This window comes from Columba livia, chromosome 8 (assembly GCF_036013475.1).
Source record: "Columba livia isolate bColLiv1 breed racing homer chromosome 8, bColLiv1.pat.W.v2, whole genome shotgun sequence".
Lineage (NCBI taxonomy): Eukaryota > Metazoa > Chordata > Aves > Columbiformes > Columbidae > Columba > Columba livia.
The window spans coordinates 1,772,243-1,790,895 of NC_088609.1; the positions used below are offsets into that span (position 1 = coordinate 1,772,243).

General features: G+C 48.1%; 1 protein-coding gene across 4 annotated transcripts in view; it reads left to right on the forward strand.

The window, feature by feature from the left end:
* LOC102088218 (BEN domain-containing protein 5) overlaps positions 1 to 16,282 on the forward strand; it is an 889,197-nt gene extending 872,915 nt beyond the window's left edge. For all 4 annotated transcript variants that reach the window (XM_065071427.1, XM_065071429.1, XM_065071428.1 and 1 more), the window contains 2 exons: positions 2,771 to 2,867; positions 13,705 to 16,282. In XM_065071427.1, coding sequence (XP_064927499.1) covers positions 2,771 to 2,867; positions 13,705 to 13,810 — 203 coding nt within the window. In that variant the 3' untranslated portion in view covers positions 13,811 to 16,282. The remainder of the gene's footprint in view (positions 1 to 2,770; positions 2,868 to 13,704) is intronic.
* The last annotated feature ends 2,371 nt before the right edge of the window (positions 16,283 to 18,653 follow it).

The window sequence follows — 18,653 nt, forward strand, 5'->3', positions numbered from 1 at the left end:
CCAGGCAGTCACCGGGAGAGACTGTTATACTGCTTCTGGTTTTATCTCTCAGGTGCCTGATTTCCATGGCAGAAACTGCTCATCCTTTGTGGAGGCAGCCGGCAGAGCAGTGGGGTAGGACAGCCCGAGAGACTATATTAGAACATGCACATTTTTTATCCCACGCTGGTTCGAGTCTCTCTCCATCAGTGCTGACTGTGAGCTGTTCCTCCTTGGTGACTTTTCAGTGACTGGATGTGGCACAGGTTTGCATTTCCCACTTGTTCACAGTGTCTGTCTACCTGTCTGTCCGTGCTCTGCAAAATGCCTTTGCCTTTCCTGGTAACGTTAGCAAGCAGGAGGTCTGTGTGGGCTGCACGTTAAGATTTTCTACTTGTTAAGAAGTGTAGACAATTGGGGTGATGGGCCCTTAGAGGCCCTTCCACACTTCCTTGTCTGAACTTCATGTAGGACCACAGAAGGTCATTCTTGCCTGCTGTGGGTTTAACCTGTTCTTGAAGACCTCTGGTCTAGAGATTTCCAGATGTGCTAAGGCAGCTTATTCCAGTGTCCTTGCCTTTAGAAAGCTGTTCCTAAGACCTAAGTTCAGCAGTACAACAGGACTTTTCCAAGTCAGGGTTAATGCGGAGTTGTAAGGCACCACGCAGGAGCTTGTGAAGGCACTTCCTTGGCTGTGCCCACTCCTATCTAAGGGCTTCCTCCCCCAGGACAGCAGCTCAGGTGTTTCCCTCTGTGCAAACACAAGCAATGTAGAGAGACAAAGAAAAGGGCAGAAGGTCCATTTCTGGCAGAGGAGCCTTTTGAGATTGGCACTGACAAAATGTCCTAGAGACTTTACTGAGTCCAATTACCACTTTATGTCTTGAAAGTGCTGAGTAAATGAAAGAAACTACAAGATCAAGCCATGTTAGTCTTCTCAATCCCTTAAATGTTTGTCAGCCCTCTGTCTCCTTCTTTCTCACTTTCTCAGACTGCTTTGAACTCTCAACCTTTGCCGCTGCTTTGAGTTCACATCTGCAGAAACCAAACTGCCCCCAGCCATCCCCGCACTCCAGTAACAATTGCAGAACACTTTCAAAGCGACGCTGCCCTCCCTGGGATTGACGAACTTTAAGCTGTCTCCAGCTTTGTGACCTTTGGCGCACGCAGGGTTGGTGTGGCCGGGTGGCGCTGGCGGGCTGCGGGGCCGCTTGCTGGGCGCTGCGGCAGCCGGTGCTGTCCCACACAACCGTCCGTGCAGACAACAGCCGCCAACACCAGCTGCTCGGGCTGTGCGGCACCGTTGGGCAGAAGAATATAGGCACCCGCAGCACATGTGGTGTTAGGACGGCAGTGAGCGTATCAGGACAGACCTTGGAACAGAAGGGATAGGTCCGTGTAACTATCCCCAGACATGGCAGTGGGAACTGGAGAAGCAAGACCAGACCCACTGGGGAGAAAATCAGTGTCAGGAGTCATCCTCAGCCGCTAGACCGGGGCTTGTCTGCAGTGCTGGCTTTTTGCAGAAATACAGCTAGAGACTGAGTCACATCAGTGCGACCTTCCCTTTAAATAAATAAATTAATGCTAAATAGAGATCTCACAGTGATGCCTGAACCCGATGTCTCCTGCTCACTTGTTTTGATGTGTCTCATGTAAGTGGGTGGGTAATAAAAGCTTCATTTAGAAGCCAGCGTCTTCACAGGCGCTGCTGGAAGCCCCCGGGACACCACTTCTGGAATTTTCCTCTAATGGAAACATCAGCAGATAGCTATTGATAAAGCAGAACATGCACGCACACAAAACTACCCAGCAATGGTTTATTTTCCTGAACTGCAGAGGTGTATTTAGATTGCCCAGGTTATACACCCACCTCAGCCACTGCATTGCTCCTGAAATGGCCATTACCGTGACCGGTTGGGGCAGTGCCCTGGAGAAGTATGTGGTTATTGTAGCATGGATTGGCATCAGCTCAAACCAGAGGAGTCCTGAGCCTCCATAATACAGCTGTGGATACCATTTCTCCAAGCTGGACATCACGCTGAACGTGACAAGCCAGCACTGGTCTGTAACAGGCAGGCCCAGAGCTGACATTTCACATGAGCAGGAGATTTACCCCGTGGATACGTTGTCTAAGATACTATTTTTCAATGCATTCAGAGGTTATTCAGCTTCTCTTTAGGCAACTGCGTCTTCGGGAAGGTCTGGTTGCTGTGCCTGCCGTGCCTCTGTGTGTAACCTACTGTCCTTCCAGGTCAGTGCTAAGATCACCATTTCAGATCCTGAACACAACTCAATTAAACAACAGTATATTCTCCCAGGACAGGATGGGGGTCAGTGCTGAAGGTCTGGAGGACTACAGCTTTAATCCCAGCCTCAAGTTTGGACACTGGTCCATGGCTGGTTCACACCATTGTTGACCTTGTTTCCTGGATACAAGCACAGGTCATTTAGGTAATTATTCTCCCTGAATGTGGAAACTGGAAGGCCCCTTTTGTCTAGCGAGTTACTTCATGGCCACCACAGGGACCTGCAACCAGGTGTGGGGGGAAAGGGAGATTGTTTCCTCCTGATTACGGTTTTATGCAGCATCTGCCTGTGATAATAAGAAGCAAATCAATGACCCCCACTTTGTCTGCTTGCATAAGTCATTTTGCTGATGCCTGAGCACTGTGGGATGGTTAACGTAAAACTTGCTTGTATATCAAACAGCAGTAATTTACCTTTAAACTCTGCTTTTTAAAGATTTTTTATTATTTTTTAAAAATGCTCCTTAATGAAAAGCTCACAGATATGAAGCTTGGAAGAAATGTGGCCAGGACGTTCTTGGATTACTACAGGCTGAACTCCTTGGTGGAGAGACCACTGACATCTACTCCTAAAACTCGGTAGGTTGGAAAGCAATTTCTTTTGCTTTAGCAGGGCTGGGGTTTTAATTCCTTTCATGACTAAACTTCAGTGCTACTGCATTATGGCTTTATAATCGTGCCAGTCTAACTGTGCTTATTTTATTGAAATTCCATTTGGAAATAAAGCATTTACGATCGGGAAAGATAGCTGGTTTACGTCTGAAAAAATATTCAGGGGATTTTGGAGATATCGATATCTTTCCCGAATTCTGTCTGCTGTCCACCAATCTCACACCAGTATCTTTAATGGGCTTACCCTTCGTTTATCTCCTGAGAGTGAGCGGAGAATCAGGCCCGCTTTATTTTGAAGTTTTGATGCTGGAGGTGAACGCTTTTTCAGTGCTTCAGGAAATTCCTGTGCTAAAGGCAGGGTCCTCCATCTTGCCTTGGGCCTGCCCAGACGCCAGGTTCCTTCTGCCAGTCCAAATGCGACTCTTCACCTGGGGACCCCCTCTCACCTTGAGTCCTTACAGCCAGCTTAGTGGATGTTTGTCCAAAAGGAAGTCTTTTGGGTATGGGTGGGCAATGACCAAAAGGTGTGAACGAAGGGTGTGAAATGCCCAAGCTCTAATCCCCGCGGTGCTGCTGGTTCTCTCCCTGGGGTTGGCCAACTGGTGTCCTCCCAGTGTCTCTTGGCGTGTGTGGGGAGCGGGGGAGATACTGCTGACCCGTGTGTTGGGAACCGGCATTCCCCGAGCAGGCAAAGCTGTGTAATAACACAAGGAGGGGAGCGGAGCAGGAACCAGAGCTCCTGTTTCACAGGAAGTACCCTATTCAGAATTTGCCTCTGCTCTGAGAAAACAGCGATAATTCCTTCAAACTCAACATTTCCAATTATATGCATTTGGGACAATTGGAATGTTTCATTTTGGTTCCAACTCTTGATATCGCAACGAAATATAATGTATATTTTGTGGTGTAAAAGCCAATTCTAAAAAGGCAAGGGAGGCAGCTGAGCCTGGACATTCACTGCCTTCCATTCCCCACTGTTTTCCCCCTTAAAAAAGTACCTGTGGGAACAGTTGCTTGTTTGCAAAGCAACGCTTTCCTACTGAAGGTTTTCTTGTGATGTGTAAGATGGATGTTATAGATATCAGCCTAGACCTGAGCAGTTGCTGGCGTTCCTTCTGCAGCCTTTAAAAATCCTCTCAGTGCAGCCATTCTAGCAGTTCCCACACATGTGGGCAAAGCCAGCCTGACCGCATTAGGTGCCTAAACGCCCTGCTTTGAGTCCCTCTCCCTTCCTCTGTTCGTGATCTCGACACAGCAGTTTAGGCTGGCTCAAGGAGGATTGTCAGCTCTGCCGCTCTGGATGCTCTTATCTGCAGAGACCTGCTTGGTTAGCAGAGAAAAGCAACCAGCATCCTCCCCTCCTCCGGAAATTCAATGTATCGCTTCTCTCAGACTCCCAGGGGCCACAGCCTCCAAGGCTAAAAACCCACGGCTATTACCGAACCTAATTACCACCTGGCAGCAAAGTGCTTTTCCGTAGCATCATTCGGTTACCTCACCAAAAAGGAATGTTTGTTTGCTTGCTTCATTTTAAATTAAAGAACCACTGACACTGGTAACTGAAGCACTTTAATCTCATCAAATATCCATGTCCATCTCTATAGAGACAGCCATGCCAGCAGAGGAAGATACACATCTATAATCAGGCTGCACGGAGCAACTTTCTGTTGTTCCCCCACTGAGTCAAATGGGGTGAGGTATCTTTTATTTGGGGAGTGCTACCTCGCAGTAAAATCCTAAATATGGGAAATGTTCAGGCCAGAGGCAACAGATGTTTAAGGAATAGAGTTTAAAACATTCGTGTTGTTAATTTCGCTATAGCTTTCAAATCCCAGCTTTTTCCTGCAAGCAGACAAAAGCCTGCTATTTGTATCCTTGGCTTTGTCACCTGACATTTGATCAGAGCCTGTACGTATATATGTGTATATATATAATATATATATAAAACATACATCAATGAAATGAAATTGTTCTTTGAAGCTGTCGTGTTAACTACAAACCTGTCCAAAGGAAAATCCTGCAAACTGCTGGGAAACAGAAGAGCGATGGATGTGGCTTTAAATGCATCTTGGCTGGGCAGTGGCACTAGAAAAGAACTGGAATATGTAAAATGATACTAAATATCTGTGTAATCAGGACTAATTAGACGGCATGGTTATTAGCTTGAAACAGGACACGTTGTGCCCACAGTTCAGGAAAATATATTAAAACATTACCAAATTCCATATACTCACTGAAAGAAAGCTGCAGAGTTAATAAACGTGCAAGGGACAACTAATTGGCTGCTTTGTCCCAGCCTACTGCAGGCAGAACAATTTCTGTTTGAGGGAATTAGTGCAGCCAAAACGCATGATAACAATAGCCCTGGAAATAGCAACAACCTGCAACGCTTCCAGAGCACGATACCTGTAGGATCTTGGAGAAGAAAATGTGTATGTTGCCACTACTGTGTTGCAGAGAAGGAAATTGAGGCACAGAAACAGAGAGGTGGTCCTGAGAGTCAGAAATATGCCTGGTAACCAAATTCAGGCACCACTTCAGAGTTCAGAGCTGTCAGGCTGACAACAGCCATCCCGGAGCATAAACTGTGTGGGCAGGTCAGTGGGAACTGAGTGAGGACCATCTGGAGCAAGAGGCAAGAACGCATGCAAGAGCTCTGGTTACAGAACTAAGACTGAGGCTACGATACCCTACAAGGTGCTGTGTCCATAGGTGAATCCAACTGGTCAGTTGGACCTGTGGTTAAACTCCACCTGTCCTTGTCTACAGAAGCCTCTGGAACAAGTGTCACCTGTGGACAGGCCTTCAGTTCCTCACTGTGGAACTGTGCCCACGACCCTCCCTGCAGTCAGGCTCCACTACCTCCCAAGAGGCCACCATGAAAGTTGGGATAGAGCTGGAGCCCTCAAGTATTTGCTGCCAGCAGGTGGGGAGCGGGGCAGTCAGGGTGCTGAGTTTGACCCCTGAGTGGTTGGTTGCTGCAAATTAATCTTGAACCCATAGATGTGGTGGTGATCTCTGAAGGGTTGGAGTGAGCTTGGATGCACTTGACCATCTTGTTCCTTCCCAACATGTCCTTGCCACCAAGAGGCGGTGTTCACAGTTGCAGGCCATAGGCATCAAACTTAGAAGCTTCTGCTCCCTCTGGAACTGAAGGGGACTCTGGACAAACCTCAAGCTCCCAAGTAGCTCGGACCCCTGAAAAGACTTCTGGACTGCGCACTGACTCTGCAGAGAGGCCAGACATGAAAATGAACTGCTTAAGGGTTATTTTAGCACTGTCTTTGCTTCTTAGCCAGCGCTTTCCTTACCCCTCCCTCTCCAGCACGGCTGTTCTCCCGTGCACGCTCCCTCCCACCACAGCTCATCCAGTCCCTCCCAGGACCCGTCAGCCCTTTCCCTCTTGCTGAGCTTCTTCCAACCTTCCCCCAGTTCCCGCAGGTTTCCCACAGCCTGCAAGGGAAGGTCCGGAGCTGTTTCCAACAGGAACCCCAGTGTGTCCTGCAGTCTCCATCGTGGGAAGACCCAGACGCCGTTCATTGCTATCAGCACGCTAAGCAATTATTTTCCTGAAGGTGATGTGTCTGTTGGCAAGATAGGAGAGCATGAATGACTCAGCTGGGAAGGCCAGGAAGGTTAGAGTGTTTTCCTATGTGAGCTAATGAATTAAAAGCCTTGCTGAAAATGCTGGACATTGTCTGACATGACAAACTAGAATGCCTGAGAATTTCTAGCAGCAAAAGGGACCTCTGTGCTGCCTACCGAAGCTGCTGGAGAAGAGAGCACTGCCCCTTAGACACACTTCAGAGAGGCTCAGCAAAGTCTGACCTGCACAAAGGCATCTCCGAGGTTGGGCTATGTGGGCACAGAGCAGGGGAGCGTGGTGCAGAAAGGGGCTGTCAGGCGGCAATGAAGGTTCATGCCCTTCCTCTCCTCTCGTCACTGTTCTTTTTTAAGCTGCTTGATGACCAGCCAGTTCTGTTCCTGCTGTGCTCGCTGGAAAGCACTGCAGTGGGGCTTCCTTTGATGCTGCCGGTGGCACAGGAGCTCTTCTTCAGCTCTCTGAGTCTCTGTCCTGCACTCGCCTCTTCCTGCCCGTGCCAGAGCAAAGGCTGGGCTTGCTTGGGTCAAAAGTGAGAAATGTCCTCCATTGAAATCTTTGGTCAAAGGCAAAAGCTTTGCAAGAGATTAAGAGAAAGCAAGGTACAGCTGCCACAGAGAATGGCTACGGTAGGAAAGCAGAACTTCTGCTGAAAAATGTGCAGATGCCAGTCACCTTGCGCTGCCAGAAGCGCAGCCCTTTGCTGCATCAGCGCCGCTCTGCTCTTTCCTGGCTCACTGACTGCACAGCAGAGGAGTTGCTGCTGCTTGTAAACCACTGACATTTTTTCTATGAGAGCCACCAGTACCATGTTTCTCATTTTCTGGACACACTGGAGTTCAAATTATGGAGGTGATGGGTGCCTACAGCTCTGGCTGAGGTTAGGGGAGCTGAGCTTTGAACAGATACAATGTGGGTGGGTACCCTGAAAAATCCCACCTGGGCTCACTAGTGAAGCATTCTGCAGCTCACATCTGCACCATGTTTTCCTGCAGGTTAAACCCAGGTTCTGTGCTCACAGGGGTGCTGGAAGAGAAGTTCCTTCCTGTGTGGAATGCTCTCAGTTGCTGCACTGATGCACATGAGAGAAAAGTCCAGGAGAAGATGAATAATTCTAAGAGCAGGGATTTGATGGCGCACAGCAAATAGTGCCTGGGGCCAAACACTGAACAAAAAAAGGACGGAACAAAATATTGACTGGCCCTTCATTAATTGCCGTCCGTCCACCGTGCCCTGAATGGAGCAGCAGTCTCGTTGAAGAAAAAGTAGGCTATGATGAGGTAATTAAAGACTGCATCGGAAGGCATATCCGCCAGGAGCTTGAATTAAAATTGCTCTGACAGCCTTTATTCTGGCAATTCCTCCTTTTGCTGCTTGACTTTGCAGCCTTAATGATGACGTATGAGTTCAGAGCTGCGTATCCAACAGGCTGGGTCGCCCGTGGGACTGTCCCGTCATCCTCAGAGGCGATGGGCACCATCACCTGTGGCGTGCTGGACGGAGCTGAGAATGTTCCTGTGTATGGGCACAGTCTGATGGAGGCATTTTTGCCAGAACAACTCAGCCTTTCAGGTTTTGAGCCCCTCCTTGACACTAAAGAACTGTGTCCAGAGGTTGTGTGGTTTTACAGGCTGACACTGTCCCAGGGATTCGCTGCTTTCTGGTACATGCTGTGTGTGGGTTCTTCTGTCCCACTGAGTCTGGGATCTTCTTACCAGTCCACATCTTGCTGTCTTTCAGAAAAAAAACTCCTCTCTATACTTTTAAGATCTGCTTTTGTTCAGCAAAACCACTTATAATGCATAAAGAAATGAGGAAACTAAATGAGAGTAGAAAAGAGAGTCAGCTGCAAAATTCTCCATCACGCACACAGAATCACACACAGAACGTCAGGGGTTGTAAGGGACCTGGAAAGCTCACCCAGTGCAGTCCCCCCATGGAGCAGGAACACCCAGATGAGGTTACACAGGAAGGTGTCCAGGCGGGTTGGAATGTCTGCACAGAAGGAGACTCCACAACCCCCTGGGCAGCCTGGGCCAGGCTCTGCCACCCTCACCCCAAACAAGTTTCTTCTCAAATTTAAGTGGAACCTCTTGTGTTCCAGTTTGAACCCATTGCCCCTTGTCCTACCATTGGTTGTCACCAGAAGAGCCTGGCTGCATCCTCCTGACACTCCCCCTTTCCATATTGATCCCCATGAATGAGTCCCCCCTCAGTCTCCTCTTGTCCAGCTCCAGAGCCCCAGCTCCCTCAGCCTTTCCTCACACGGGAGATGCTCCACTCCCTTCAGCATCTTGGTGGCTGCGCTGGACTCTCTCCAGCAGTTCCCTGTCCTGCTGGAACTGAGGGGCCACAGCTGGACACAATATTCCAGGTGTGGTCTCCCCAGGGCAGAGCAGAGGGGCAGGAGAACCTCTCTGGCCTACTGACCACCACCATCCCAGCTTCCTGGGAGGCAGGATTGCAACCCATCTAAAGGGATTTCACCAGGACCTGGGCTACAGGTGCCCTATAGCTGTGTCACTTTTGCAGGAACAAGCAGGACCAGGCTGTATTAGGTCTTATTGATGTCACTGGTGGGGCCGGTCAGAGCTGCAGGGGGTGCATCACCCCTATCAGCCAGTGCAGAAATGCCACCTCGCAGCCTAGCTGGCTCCCTGCCTGTTCAAACACTGCAGAGCTCTGATGAGGATCTAATCCCCCTGTGCTTTATCCTCCCACGTTGGCTGGTGCTCCTTCAAAAGGAAAATTTAAAAAAACGAACCAAAAACTGCTGAGGAGTCAAACAACCTCAATCTGATTTCCAGGGCTGTAAACTGCATTAGTAATGGGAGCTCTACTACGGTTTAAAAGCAAATTATATGTTTTGCCTCAAAAATTAATTTTTGTTTTTTCCTCCTTCTCTATGGGTAATTACAATCTGTCAGCTCGCTCCCACACACGTCTGCATGTTTTATGCAACTCTCGATACTTGTAGCTGTCGTTAAAGAAAACCTTTCAGGTTTTAAGCAGTGACACATTTGCGTGGGTTCAATGAAAAGGATCCATGTGCAGAGTTTTGGGGAGATTTGCAGTGTTTGGCCAGCTCCCAGCAGAGGGCTCACCAAAATACCACATCACAGCAATTACCTTGTCAAGCGTTTGGGAAGCAGAGTGGCTGCTGCAAGGATTTTAGCCTGGATTTAAGCACGCACGCACTAAAGCACAAGCAAACAGCCCCAACCTCCACTGGCTTGGTCCTTTCAGACAGTCCCCCAACACAGGGTGTGCGGAAATGCTTGAGGCCTACCCTGGGGAGCTGCTGTTGTGCCTGATGGGCGGCCCAGCAGGACAGAATAATCTGCATTACTGTATGAACTAGATTGGGCCCATGTTAACAACCCTTTTCAAAATGAAGGTACTGTCAGCTGGTTTAATTTAATTTACTCTACCTTAATTTACTTTTGGAAATGAGCTAAATTAATAAATTGAATTATGGCTACTTTAACTCTGAAGGAGCATATCCACACAGGAGCTTATTGTGGTTTGGCTAATCAGCTTTACATATACACCCTAAATGTATTTGGATTAGCTCTCACAGGCATCCTCATGCAAATAATGCCTGGAGATGCCCACCTGCTTTCCTTTTCCTTCCTTGGGTGTGTTGCCCTGAGGAAGCCAGGGCTCAGTAAGCAGATTTGCAGCATTTGTGTTATTTCACGCCTCATTCCTGTCTGGATTCTCCCTCTGTTTCTGAAGAGGAGGACAGAGCACTCTGAAAGCAGAGAGCTGCTTTGTGTAGGGCGGGTTAATGTGGGTAATATCTGATGTGCGTAGCATGCTAATCCCAATATCGCATTGCTAACTTGAACAAGCTCAAGAGACGGTCACTGTCTGCTAGCGTCTCATCAGGTACGTGCAACCTTAGGAAATAAGAGGATGTAAGACCAAAGAAACCCTATTCACCTCCTCTCTGCAGCTTCCTGCTCCAGGTTCAGTAAAGATACACCGGGATGGCTGGGTCTGAGCCACGTGCATTGCTTGTCATTATGGCTACTCCTCTTCCTCTTGTGTGATAACACGGTTCCAGTTACAAGCCAAACATTCCTGCCTCTGTGCAGAGTCTGGACCTGCTGAGATTGCCAGATAACACCAGGACTCTCCATAGTTTGTACGACCCAGGGATCATAAGCTGCTGTAATAGTCGGGTGGTCATCTAGCAAGTGTGAATTTGTGTTTGCTTTCTGGAAACAGGCACTGGTAACCACTTAAAAAAATAGTCAAGGCTGCGGTAACAGCTGAGGATTTCTGACCTTTGCCCTAACATTTCAAATTTGTTTTTATTGCTTCTAATTGACCTTGCTTTAGAGCACGCACGGTGTCTAACTGCCAGGGCACTGCCTGTCATTATCTGCTGGGCCGTTTGATGTGTGCTTCTTACGTTTGAAACGTGTCAGACATTCCCAGAAATTACTGCTCTCCCCTTGCAGTGTCAAACACGGGCCTGGTTAATTGTGCATCCCTGACAGCGAAGCATTTGGAGTAATCAGGCATTGATTGTTCAGCTGCGATGGCTGCAATGGAAATGTGTCTCCTCTATATGGAAACTGTAAAAATTAGATCAGCAGATATACAACAGCAGCCAGATTTCTTGGTTCCAGGGATCAGAGGTTACTCATTTTCCAGCCTTGATGATTCATTTTTGATCCCACTCACGTGGCTTGGATAACTTCGTTTTCTCCTCCCTTTGCAATTTAAACACAAATTATCTTCTATTTTGGCCCTCTTTAATGCGCCAGCTGCAAAGTCACTAATTCAAATCCATTGCTCCCCACCTCAACTTGCATCACTGGATAGAAGCAAAAGTCAAGAAATGTGTTTGTGGCAGAGCTCAAAATGCCACCGTGCCACAAGCGTGCTTATGGTGGTAGCTTTGTAAAGCTCAGCTTATGTAAAAGATCAGCCTCCTTTTTAAGTCTGCTGATTCATTTTAAGACCTTTAAGGTTTAAGTTTTCCTAACAATTAGCAATTTGGGTGCAGCTGATTGAGACGTGAACCTACACACTACATTTGCAGGACATGTATATAGGGCTTGTCTTCCTGCTGAAAATACAACAGAAAGCAGCAAGAATAGCCCCATTTTGCAGAGTGTGAGAAAGAGCATCGCTGGAAACACCGACATGTTAGATCTCAATGTGAATTACACATCTGCTGTATTTAGACAGAAGTAATTTTGCTGTTGAAATCAGAGCTCGGCATTTTTTTTTCCCATGGGGTTCCACAGCTCGGAATTGTGTTGAGATCAAGCATGTAGTAGGGCTTTTTTTAGCTGTAAAGGTAAATGTATTCAGATTATTCAAGTGGTGATTTTTTGGATGTACAATTAGTTGACTGAGAGATGTGGTATAAATTTGGTATTGTAATTGCTATGCCTCTGAGATTTCAATTTGCAAAACAGTTCGCAGGGCTGCAGGATTAACTGTTGTATGTGCGAAGAGCATGGAGCGGAGCTGTGATTTGATCGTGACTGTCTGCCAATGGGCTGCACGTCCAAAATATCACTTTGTCACGAGTACCTGATGTGAGCAGAGGGGCTGATGCTCACAGTGCTTCCGTTCAGTTCAGCCTGGATGGCTGCTAAAAAAGGCCAGTGTCTAAAAATCTCACGTGCAAGTCTTGTCAGTTAGATTTCCTTTTTCTGCGTTAGCCAAATCGTGAAAAAGGAAGGAGGCTTAAGACCCGTTTTTATCCTCTTTGCATGCTCCATATTGTATTGTAGTGCTGACACCTCCCCAGGGCAGGGGATGGACTGACGGGCGGGCTGTCCTGTGTTCTGCGTGATTCTCCATTTGGTCCACAGCTGCTGCCGTGTGTGGGTCTCCAGTGTTGTCTAGGAAGATGTCAATGTAATTACACACGGAATCAGAGAAACCGCTTGTTCTCACTCCAGTGTGCCTGTCAGGTCTCCCTCCCAGGGTCCTAATTTATTTATTTCTGTCTCAGTGTTTATCTCTTCAAAATGCCGCTGTGCCTTAGGTTGGTGATTGAATGGTGCAGGCGCGGTAGATCTGAGCTGGTGGCAGCTGTGACAGCAGTGGAGGGGAGGGCTGCTGGAGGTAAAGCCCCTAAGCCCTGTGCCCCATTGGCCCCTACCTTATTTAAATCCTTTAAAAATCTATTTTGAAACCTCCTTCTGGAAATGAAAGCGGAAGCAGTGACAAATACACGCCTGTGCGGTGGGGAAGGGGGGTTTCTCTGTGTCACTAGAGCAGGCAGGTTCCTCAGGGCTGAGTCAGGGCAGAGGGATCAAAATACCTGGGTTTCCATCTCAGCTCTTTTCCTTTTGGTTCTCCCCAGGGTGGCTGAATGGCCTTTGACAAGTCACTTCACTTTTGGTGACACGGCTATGTGAACGGAGATGTCCTCTCCTTCCTATGCCCTGTGTCTCGGTGTGAATGGGTACAGCACCAGCCCCAGCCTGGCTTGGGTCTCCAGCTGCCGTAGCAGACACAGATCATTGCTACTGAAGGGAACAAACTGCTTAAAGAGTAGGTCAGGCACAAGTAGAGGACCCTTTCCATTTGTGTCCTGCCGTAGCAATGTGGGGTGAATGTACAAGATCAGCAGGGCATGGTGGGTACGGGGGGCAGGAGCTCAGTGGGCACCCCAAAGGCTCATCGGAGCCCCTTGGCTGGTATGAGCAAGGCTGGCAGCATGGTTTGATTCCCCTTCCTCAGGATGGGAATGGAGAGACGGGTTTTGCAGCCATCAAAAAGTATACCTGCTTTTAGAGCTGCAGCCCAGCCAGCTTGGTGAGAAGAAGGTTCCACCAGAAGGAAATATTCACAGTGAGATGAGGGCTGTTAATGAGCAGAAATGAAGTGAAACATTTCAGGCCTGTGGGGGCCACAGTGAGGAGAGAACAGGGGTAAGTGCATGAGCCCAAAGGGAGCAGCGGGGCCCTTCTCTTGCAGAGCTCCAAGCCAGCACAAAGCCCTTGAAGCCTCCTGGAAGAACTAATCCTGCTCTGGCCAGAGGAGGATGGGACCAGCTGGTCTTTAACCATCTCTAATTTGTCTCGAGCTGCCAAAGCCTTCCTTGCAGATGCACTGCACCGTGAGAGCCCATGCGGCTTCTCCTGGCGCACACCCACGTGTGGCTTCCCTGCTGCTGAGACACCCCAGCGGTCACAATGCCTGTCTCCTCTCTCTCTTCCTTTGCAGGAAGGAAAACCTGCAGCTTTTTAAAGGCACTGCCCAGCGCAGCCAAGGGAGCAGCCCCGGTGATGGAAAGCCGGAGAAGAGGGGCCAGGCGCGTCCCACGCGATGAGGACAGCGCTGCTCTGCGGGGCCAGGTGGAGAGCACACCCGGCTCCGGAATCCATTGCGGTTTCTTTTTTTTCCAGACAAGTATTTCTAAGATAACAAATAGCCCGAGAGGGAAGGAGCGAGAGGGAAATTATCTAGAAATTTTACTATTGATTCTTTTTTATTTATAGATGGTAAATCCATTTCAGAGGGGTTTTTTTTTCCTTTTTTTTTTTTCTCCTCATCTCTGGAAAAAAGAGAGTGACCCAATAGATTTGCAGAAATCATTTGCAGTGGCTGCAAAGCTATTTGTTAAAATGAGAAAGCCTCCCCTTCCTCCGCCAGCCTCGCTGTCTCTTTCAAGAGGTAATCCATACCGTGAGCTAACGAGGGAGTCCTGGCTCCCCTCCTGCTCCATGTGATGTCTCCCCTTTTAGTCTCAGGCTCAGAAGCTCTAATGCCAATTGCATGTGCTAGCCCTGTTAGCTCGCATTAAGAGAGCCTGACAAATAGCTTCTGGGAGGCAGGCGGGTGCTCCTCAGTGCGCCGTTTGTCATCCGCTGCATGGGTAGGGTTTTTTTTGCTCTTCTATCAGATCATTTGTGGAACGGGGTCATATGAGAGATGTTACTGTCAGGCTGCAGGCATGAATCGTGCTGCAAGGCCTGTCTAACAGGCAGGAACCATGGTCCTCCAGCAAAAACTGGTTGGGAGTCTCAAAAGACTGGATACCCCAACAGATGTGTGGCTGAGGCAGAGTGAGCGGGGTAGTGCTGAACGGGATGAACACACAGTGTTGGGACACTACAGTAAGAAATCCCATGTTCCGTGCTTCTGAGATTACTTTGTTTTTCTGGCTGCTGAAAACTTCCTGGTTGCTTAATCAAGGCACATTGTGCCTTACCGTGATATTTCCGCTTTCTGTTTCACTCTGACTTTGAGACCAATCCCAGAATTTCACTGTGTAAAACCTCACCGCCTTCCCATTACATGGACAGCACGTGAAATCTCTGCTCAAAGCCACCGTCACTAGGCAGTCTTGTCTCCTCCTACTTCCCAATAGCCTTGGGAAGCAGCTTCTCTTCATTGTCTTCTGCTAGGAGTTGGTGGCTTGGAGGAGAGAAGGTGCCAAGACCCAGTGGACAGAAAGGACAAACCAGACTGTGGGTGAAGAAGGACATGTGAAACAAGACTGAATGAGGTCTCGGTGTGGGGTGGCCCTGAAGCAGTAGTAGCCACAGACGCTCCATTCTCTAGTAAAAGAGCTGGGTTGGTTGCCCCTCTCCTCTTTCCCAGGATTTGAGCACCGCGGTCTAGGAACAGAGTCAGACTCAGCTGGGTCCTCGAGCTGGCCTGAGTGTGAGGAGAACTCATCCTGGGGATCAATGAACAGGTATAAGAAAAACTGAGAATTACAGGGTAAAACAGATCTCCCGGCTAACTTACATTTCCTATCTCTTGTGAAAGTACTCCCTGATCCTCCAGCAGCGGAGACCTTGCTGCAAGGCCTGAGCGTGACCAGCACCAAACCAAGGCGTGATCCTAGGAGGAGCTGAAAGCAGCTTGGGTCGCATTTACGCAGCCAGGAAGCCAGCAGGCCCACCCAGGGGTTCCCATATCTATCTCTCAATGGACGGACATCCATTCAAGACATTCCATGCCAGTGAACACAAAGCAAAGCAGGGTCAAGGCGGGGGTCTGTTCTGTGTTTAGGGGTCCGTGCACTTCTGGAGCCCCGTCACAACAGACCTCCTGGGAGGCACATGGTTTCCATCCACTCAGCATTACTGCAGCCAGAAAGAGCAAGCGGGTACAAGTCAGGACAAAAATGTGGCTTTGCATGCCTCTGAAAAGGGACAAGCTACTCCGGATCTGACAAAACTCGAGCTGATTGTGTCTGTGTGTTAGACACCCACTAGCTAGGTTTTCATTAGTTAGATACCCTCTGTCTGACCAGGAGAACTTGGCTGAAAACAAGAAAGAGATAACCCACTGGAAGGAAAACGGTGTAAAACACCAAGCAAACCTGATATTGTCAGTATCTCAAGGTGAGGGGGTTAAACTGTGCATGTTTTTAGGGGGAACAGAATGACGTCGCATGATGAATTCCAAGGCATCCAAAAGGCGCAGTGCTGGCCCTCTGTCTGCAAAAGCAGAGTAATGAACAGCAGTGACAGTGTGATAATTAAAATGATCTCTTTGAGATATGGATTAGAAGGTATGCAAAGGGGGGATAAGTTCTCCTTTGAATTAATCTAGTGTTAATTTATTACTATGGTTGGGTTTTATAGGGTTTTTAGTGAAAGACTTTCGAAGTTGGTTTACTGAGGTGATAACATTCCTCCTGCATATTCATTGGAAAAATGCTTGCAGAATTCCTCATTATTTCTTTTTGAATGGTTCCATATATACATATATATAATGAAAGAGTTTCAGGTATTTGCTTAGCTGCTAAAGAGTCTACTCTAGAAATACGAATAAAGCCATAAAAGCAGCTGTGGAATGATTGTGTTGTTTCATTTTCATTCCTTCCTCCCCACAGGCTCCCAGAGTCCCTTCAAAACCAAGACATGGCCGACTGGGTTCTGGCAAGCCTGGTGCTGCCCTGCGATGGGCTGGCAGAGGCTCCTGCTATCCCACTTGCAAAACTTGGTCTTTTAAGTTTAGATTTAATAACTGGATCTTCCTGGAAATCACTGTCTCTGCTTCTTACTTGTCTCCCGCCACCCACATCTGCCCCACAGCCTGCAATTTCCAGGTCTTAGCACAGACCTAATGTAGAATGCTCTTCTCTGCCAGAGATGCTTCCCTTCTGCTGAGATATCCCAAGCTTGGACAGATTGGAGACTGCTGCCCATATGGGAAATGATGACATCCCATTTGTCAACTCCATGCTGGTAACTTTCTTCCCATCCTCTCCACCTGCCTAGCAATACCACAACATCCAAACACAAGGTTATCTGCCAAGAGCATCTGCCCTGCTCCTCAGCCGGGCAGCACGCCCGTTTTGGAGCCCACCCTCCCCAGCCTTGTTCCAGCACATCATGTTCAAACTCTTTGCTCGTTCTCCAGCCTCAGTTTGTCTCTGGCACTTTCTGGTCCACTCACAGCCACCCCCACCCATTGCTTTTCACACCCTGAGATCCCAATCATGTCTCCTCTGAACCCTATAGGGAGAGTTGACTCTATAGAGCTTTCTTCAGAGACTCACCTCTGCTTTTGGGGTTCACCAATAAACCATCCTTCTTGAAAACTCTCCCTGACCACGTAGGGACGGGAGCTGAGCCTCTCACTGTGGGCTCTTGGCTCACGTGCATGAGGAGGGCTTACACTTTGGCATGGCAGAGCGTGCACGATGTCCACACACTATTTCACAAATGCTTGGGAAGCCTACCACGGGAGCTGAAAATATCAGACCCTTTTCTCCCCGTCTCTAGTTCACTTTCCTCCCATGTGAGCGCTGAAGTTTCTTCCTCCCCCTGAGCAGAACCCACTTCTGGCCTGCCATGAGTCTCTGCTTCACAGAGGAGACGACCTGGCTCCCAGACGTAAGTAATGCATGTTGTGCACTCAACAAACAATGCTTTACTAATCACTCGTGTCGGGTCCTAGGTAAGGTAACACCAGCGATTTTGAAAGGTTCAGAAGCCAATATGGGTCCAATGCTGGGTGTCTCATCTGACACAACTGTATTTACTCTGAAGAAGAACGGCACATGTTTATTTGAGCACAAACGGATGGTTCTTCGGGGGAGCCCAGGGCCCGTTGCATTGCCCTGCCTGTTCCACTCTGCTTGGGCAGCTGGAGGGCCCTCCCGTGGAGCAGCAGCAATCTAGTTACTACCCTTTGTACCAGACTGGGTGATGAATATTAAAATGAAGAAATTAACTTGTTTTCTATGCATTCTGCTCTCCTGACAAGAAAATCCCACTACAACCCCCTGCACGGGCAGTCTAACTGCGCTGAATTGGACCCTCGCTGTGAGGGGATTATATATTCTGATTGGGCCTGCATTTGCAATTATTTTCTCTGCCACACCAAAGACCTTTACTGCAGAGCTGCAAACCAGTTACAGGAACATGAAATGCTTTGACTTCTTCACTAGGGAAACATTAATCCAATCACAGGTTATGTCCATTACAGACTATGGCAATATTGTATACAGGAATTCCCGGGAGAAGGTTCTACAAAAATTGGAATCTCTCTATAAGCATGTTATGAGATTTACTGGTGTGGATAAAATGGGCAGAGTTAAAATTACCAGCTGGCTATCTCTAAAAGACAGGTGAAGTCTGCTGGCTATCATTGCTTCATAATATTACAAATGGAAAAGCCCTGAAGTAATTGAATAACACATCTGCTGAAAAAACCTTGTGAACTGCTCTAACCTGAAGACAGACTGCAAGGAAACAATGTATGTACAGCACCCGGTTAAAGGGAAAAAGATGCTTCCCTTACCTGGTGCAGGAAGATATCACAAATTCTGATACAGATTCTGTCTTTGCCTCCCAGATTATATTTGTGTGTGTGCTTTTTATATATATATGTGTATGCGTGTGCTTGTGTCTGTCTATCTCTTTTCACAGAAAATAAGTTAAACCAGTTCCTCAGCAGCCTGAGGCACAGAGCTGGATGGTAACGATTCATAAGCAGAGCTCACTGCATTTCCTTCTGTACTAAAGGTTCCTAAAAACATTCGACACGGCTTGCAAAGGAGCTGATTTTTCTCCCCTTAAAGTCTTTCTGTCCTTGTGCAGAAAAAGATTTCGGAGCACTTTGCAAGAGTTGATTAAGGTTTTCCCTGTGTTTTAGTATCAGTATTCAGCAGTCAATAGACCCGGTTTAGCAGAGAGCAAGTTCCCTGG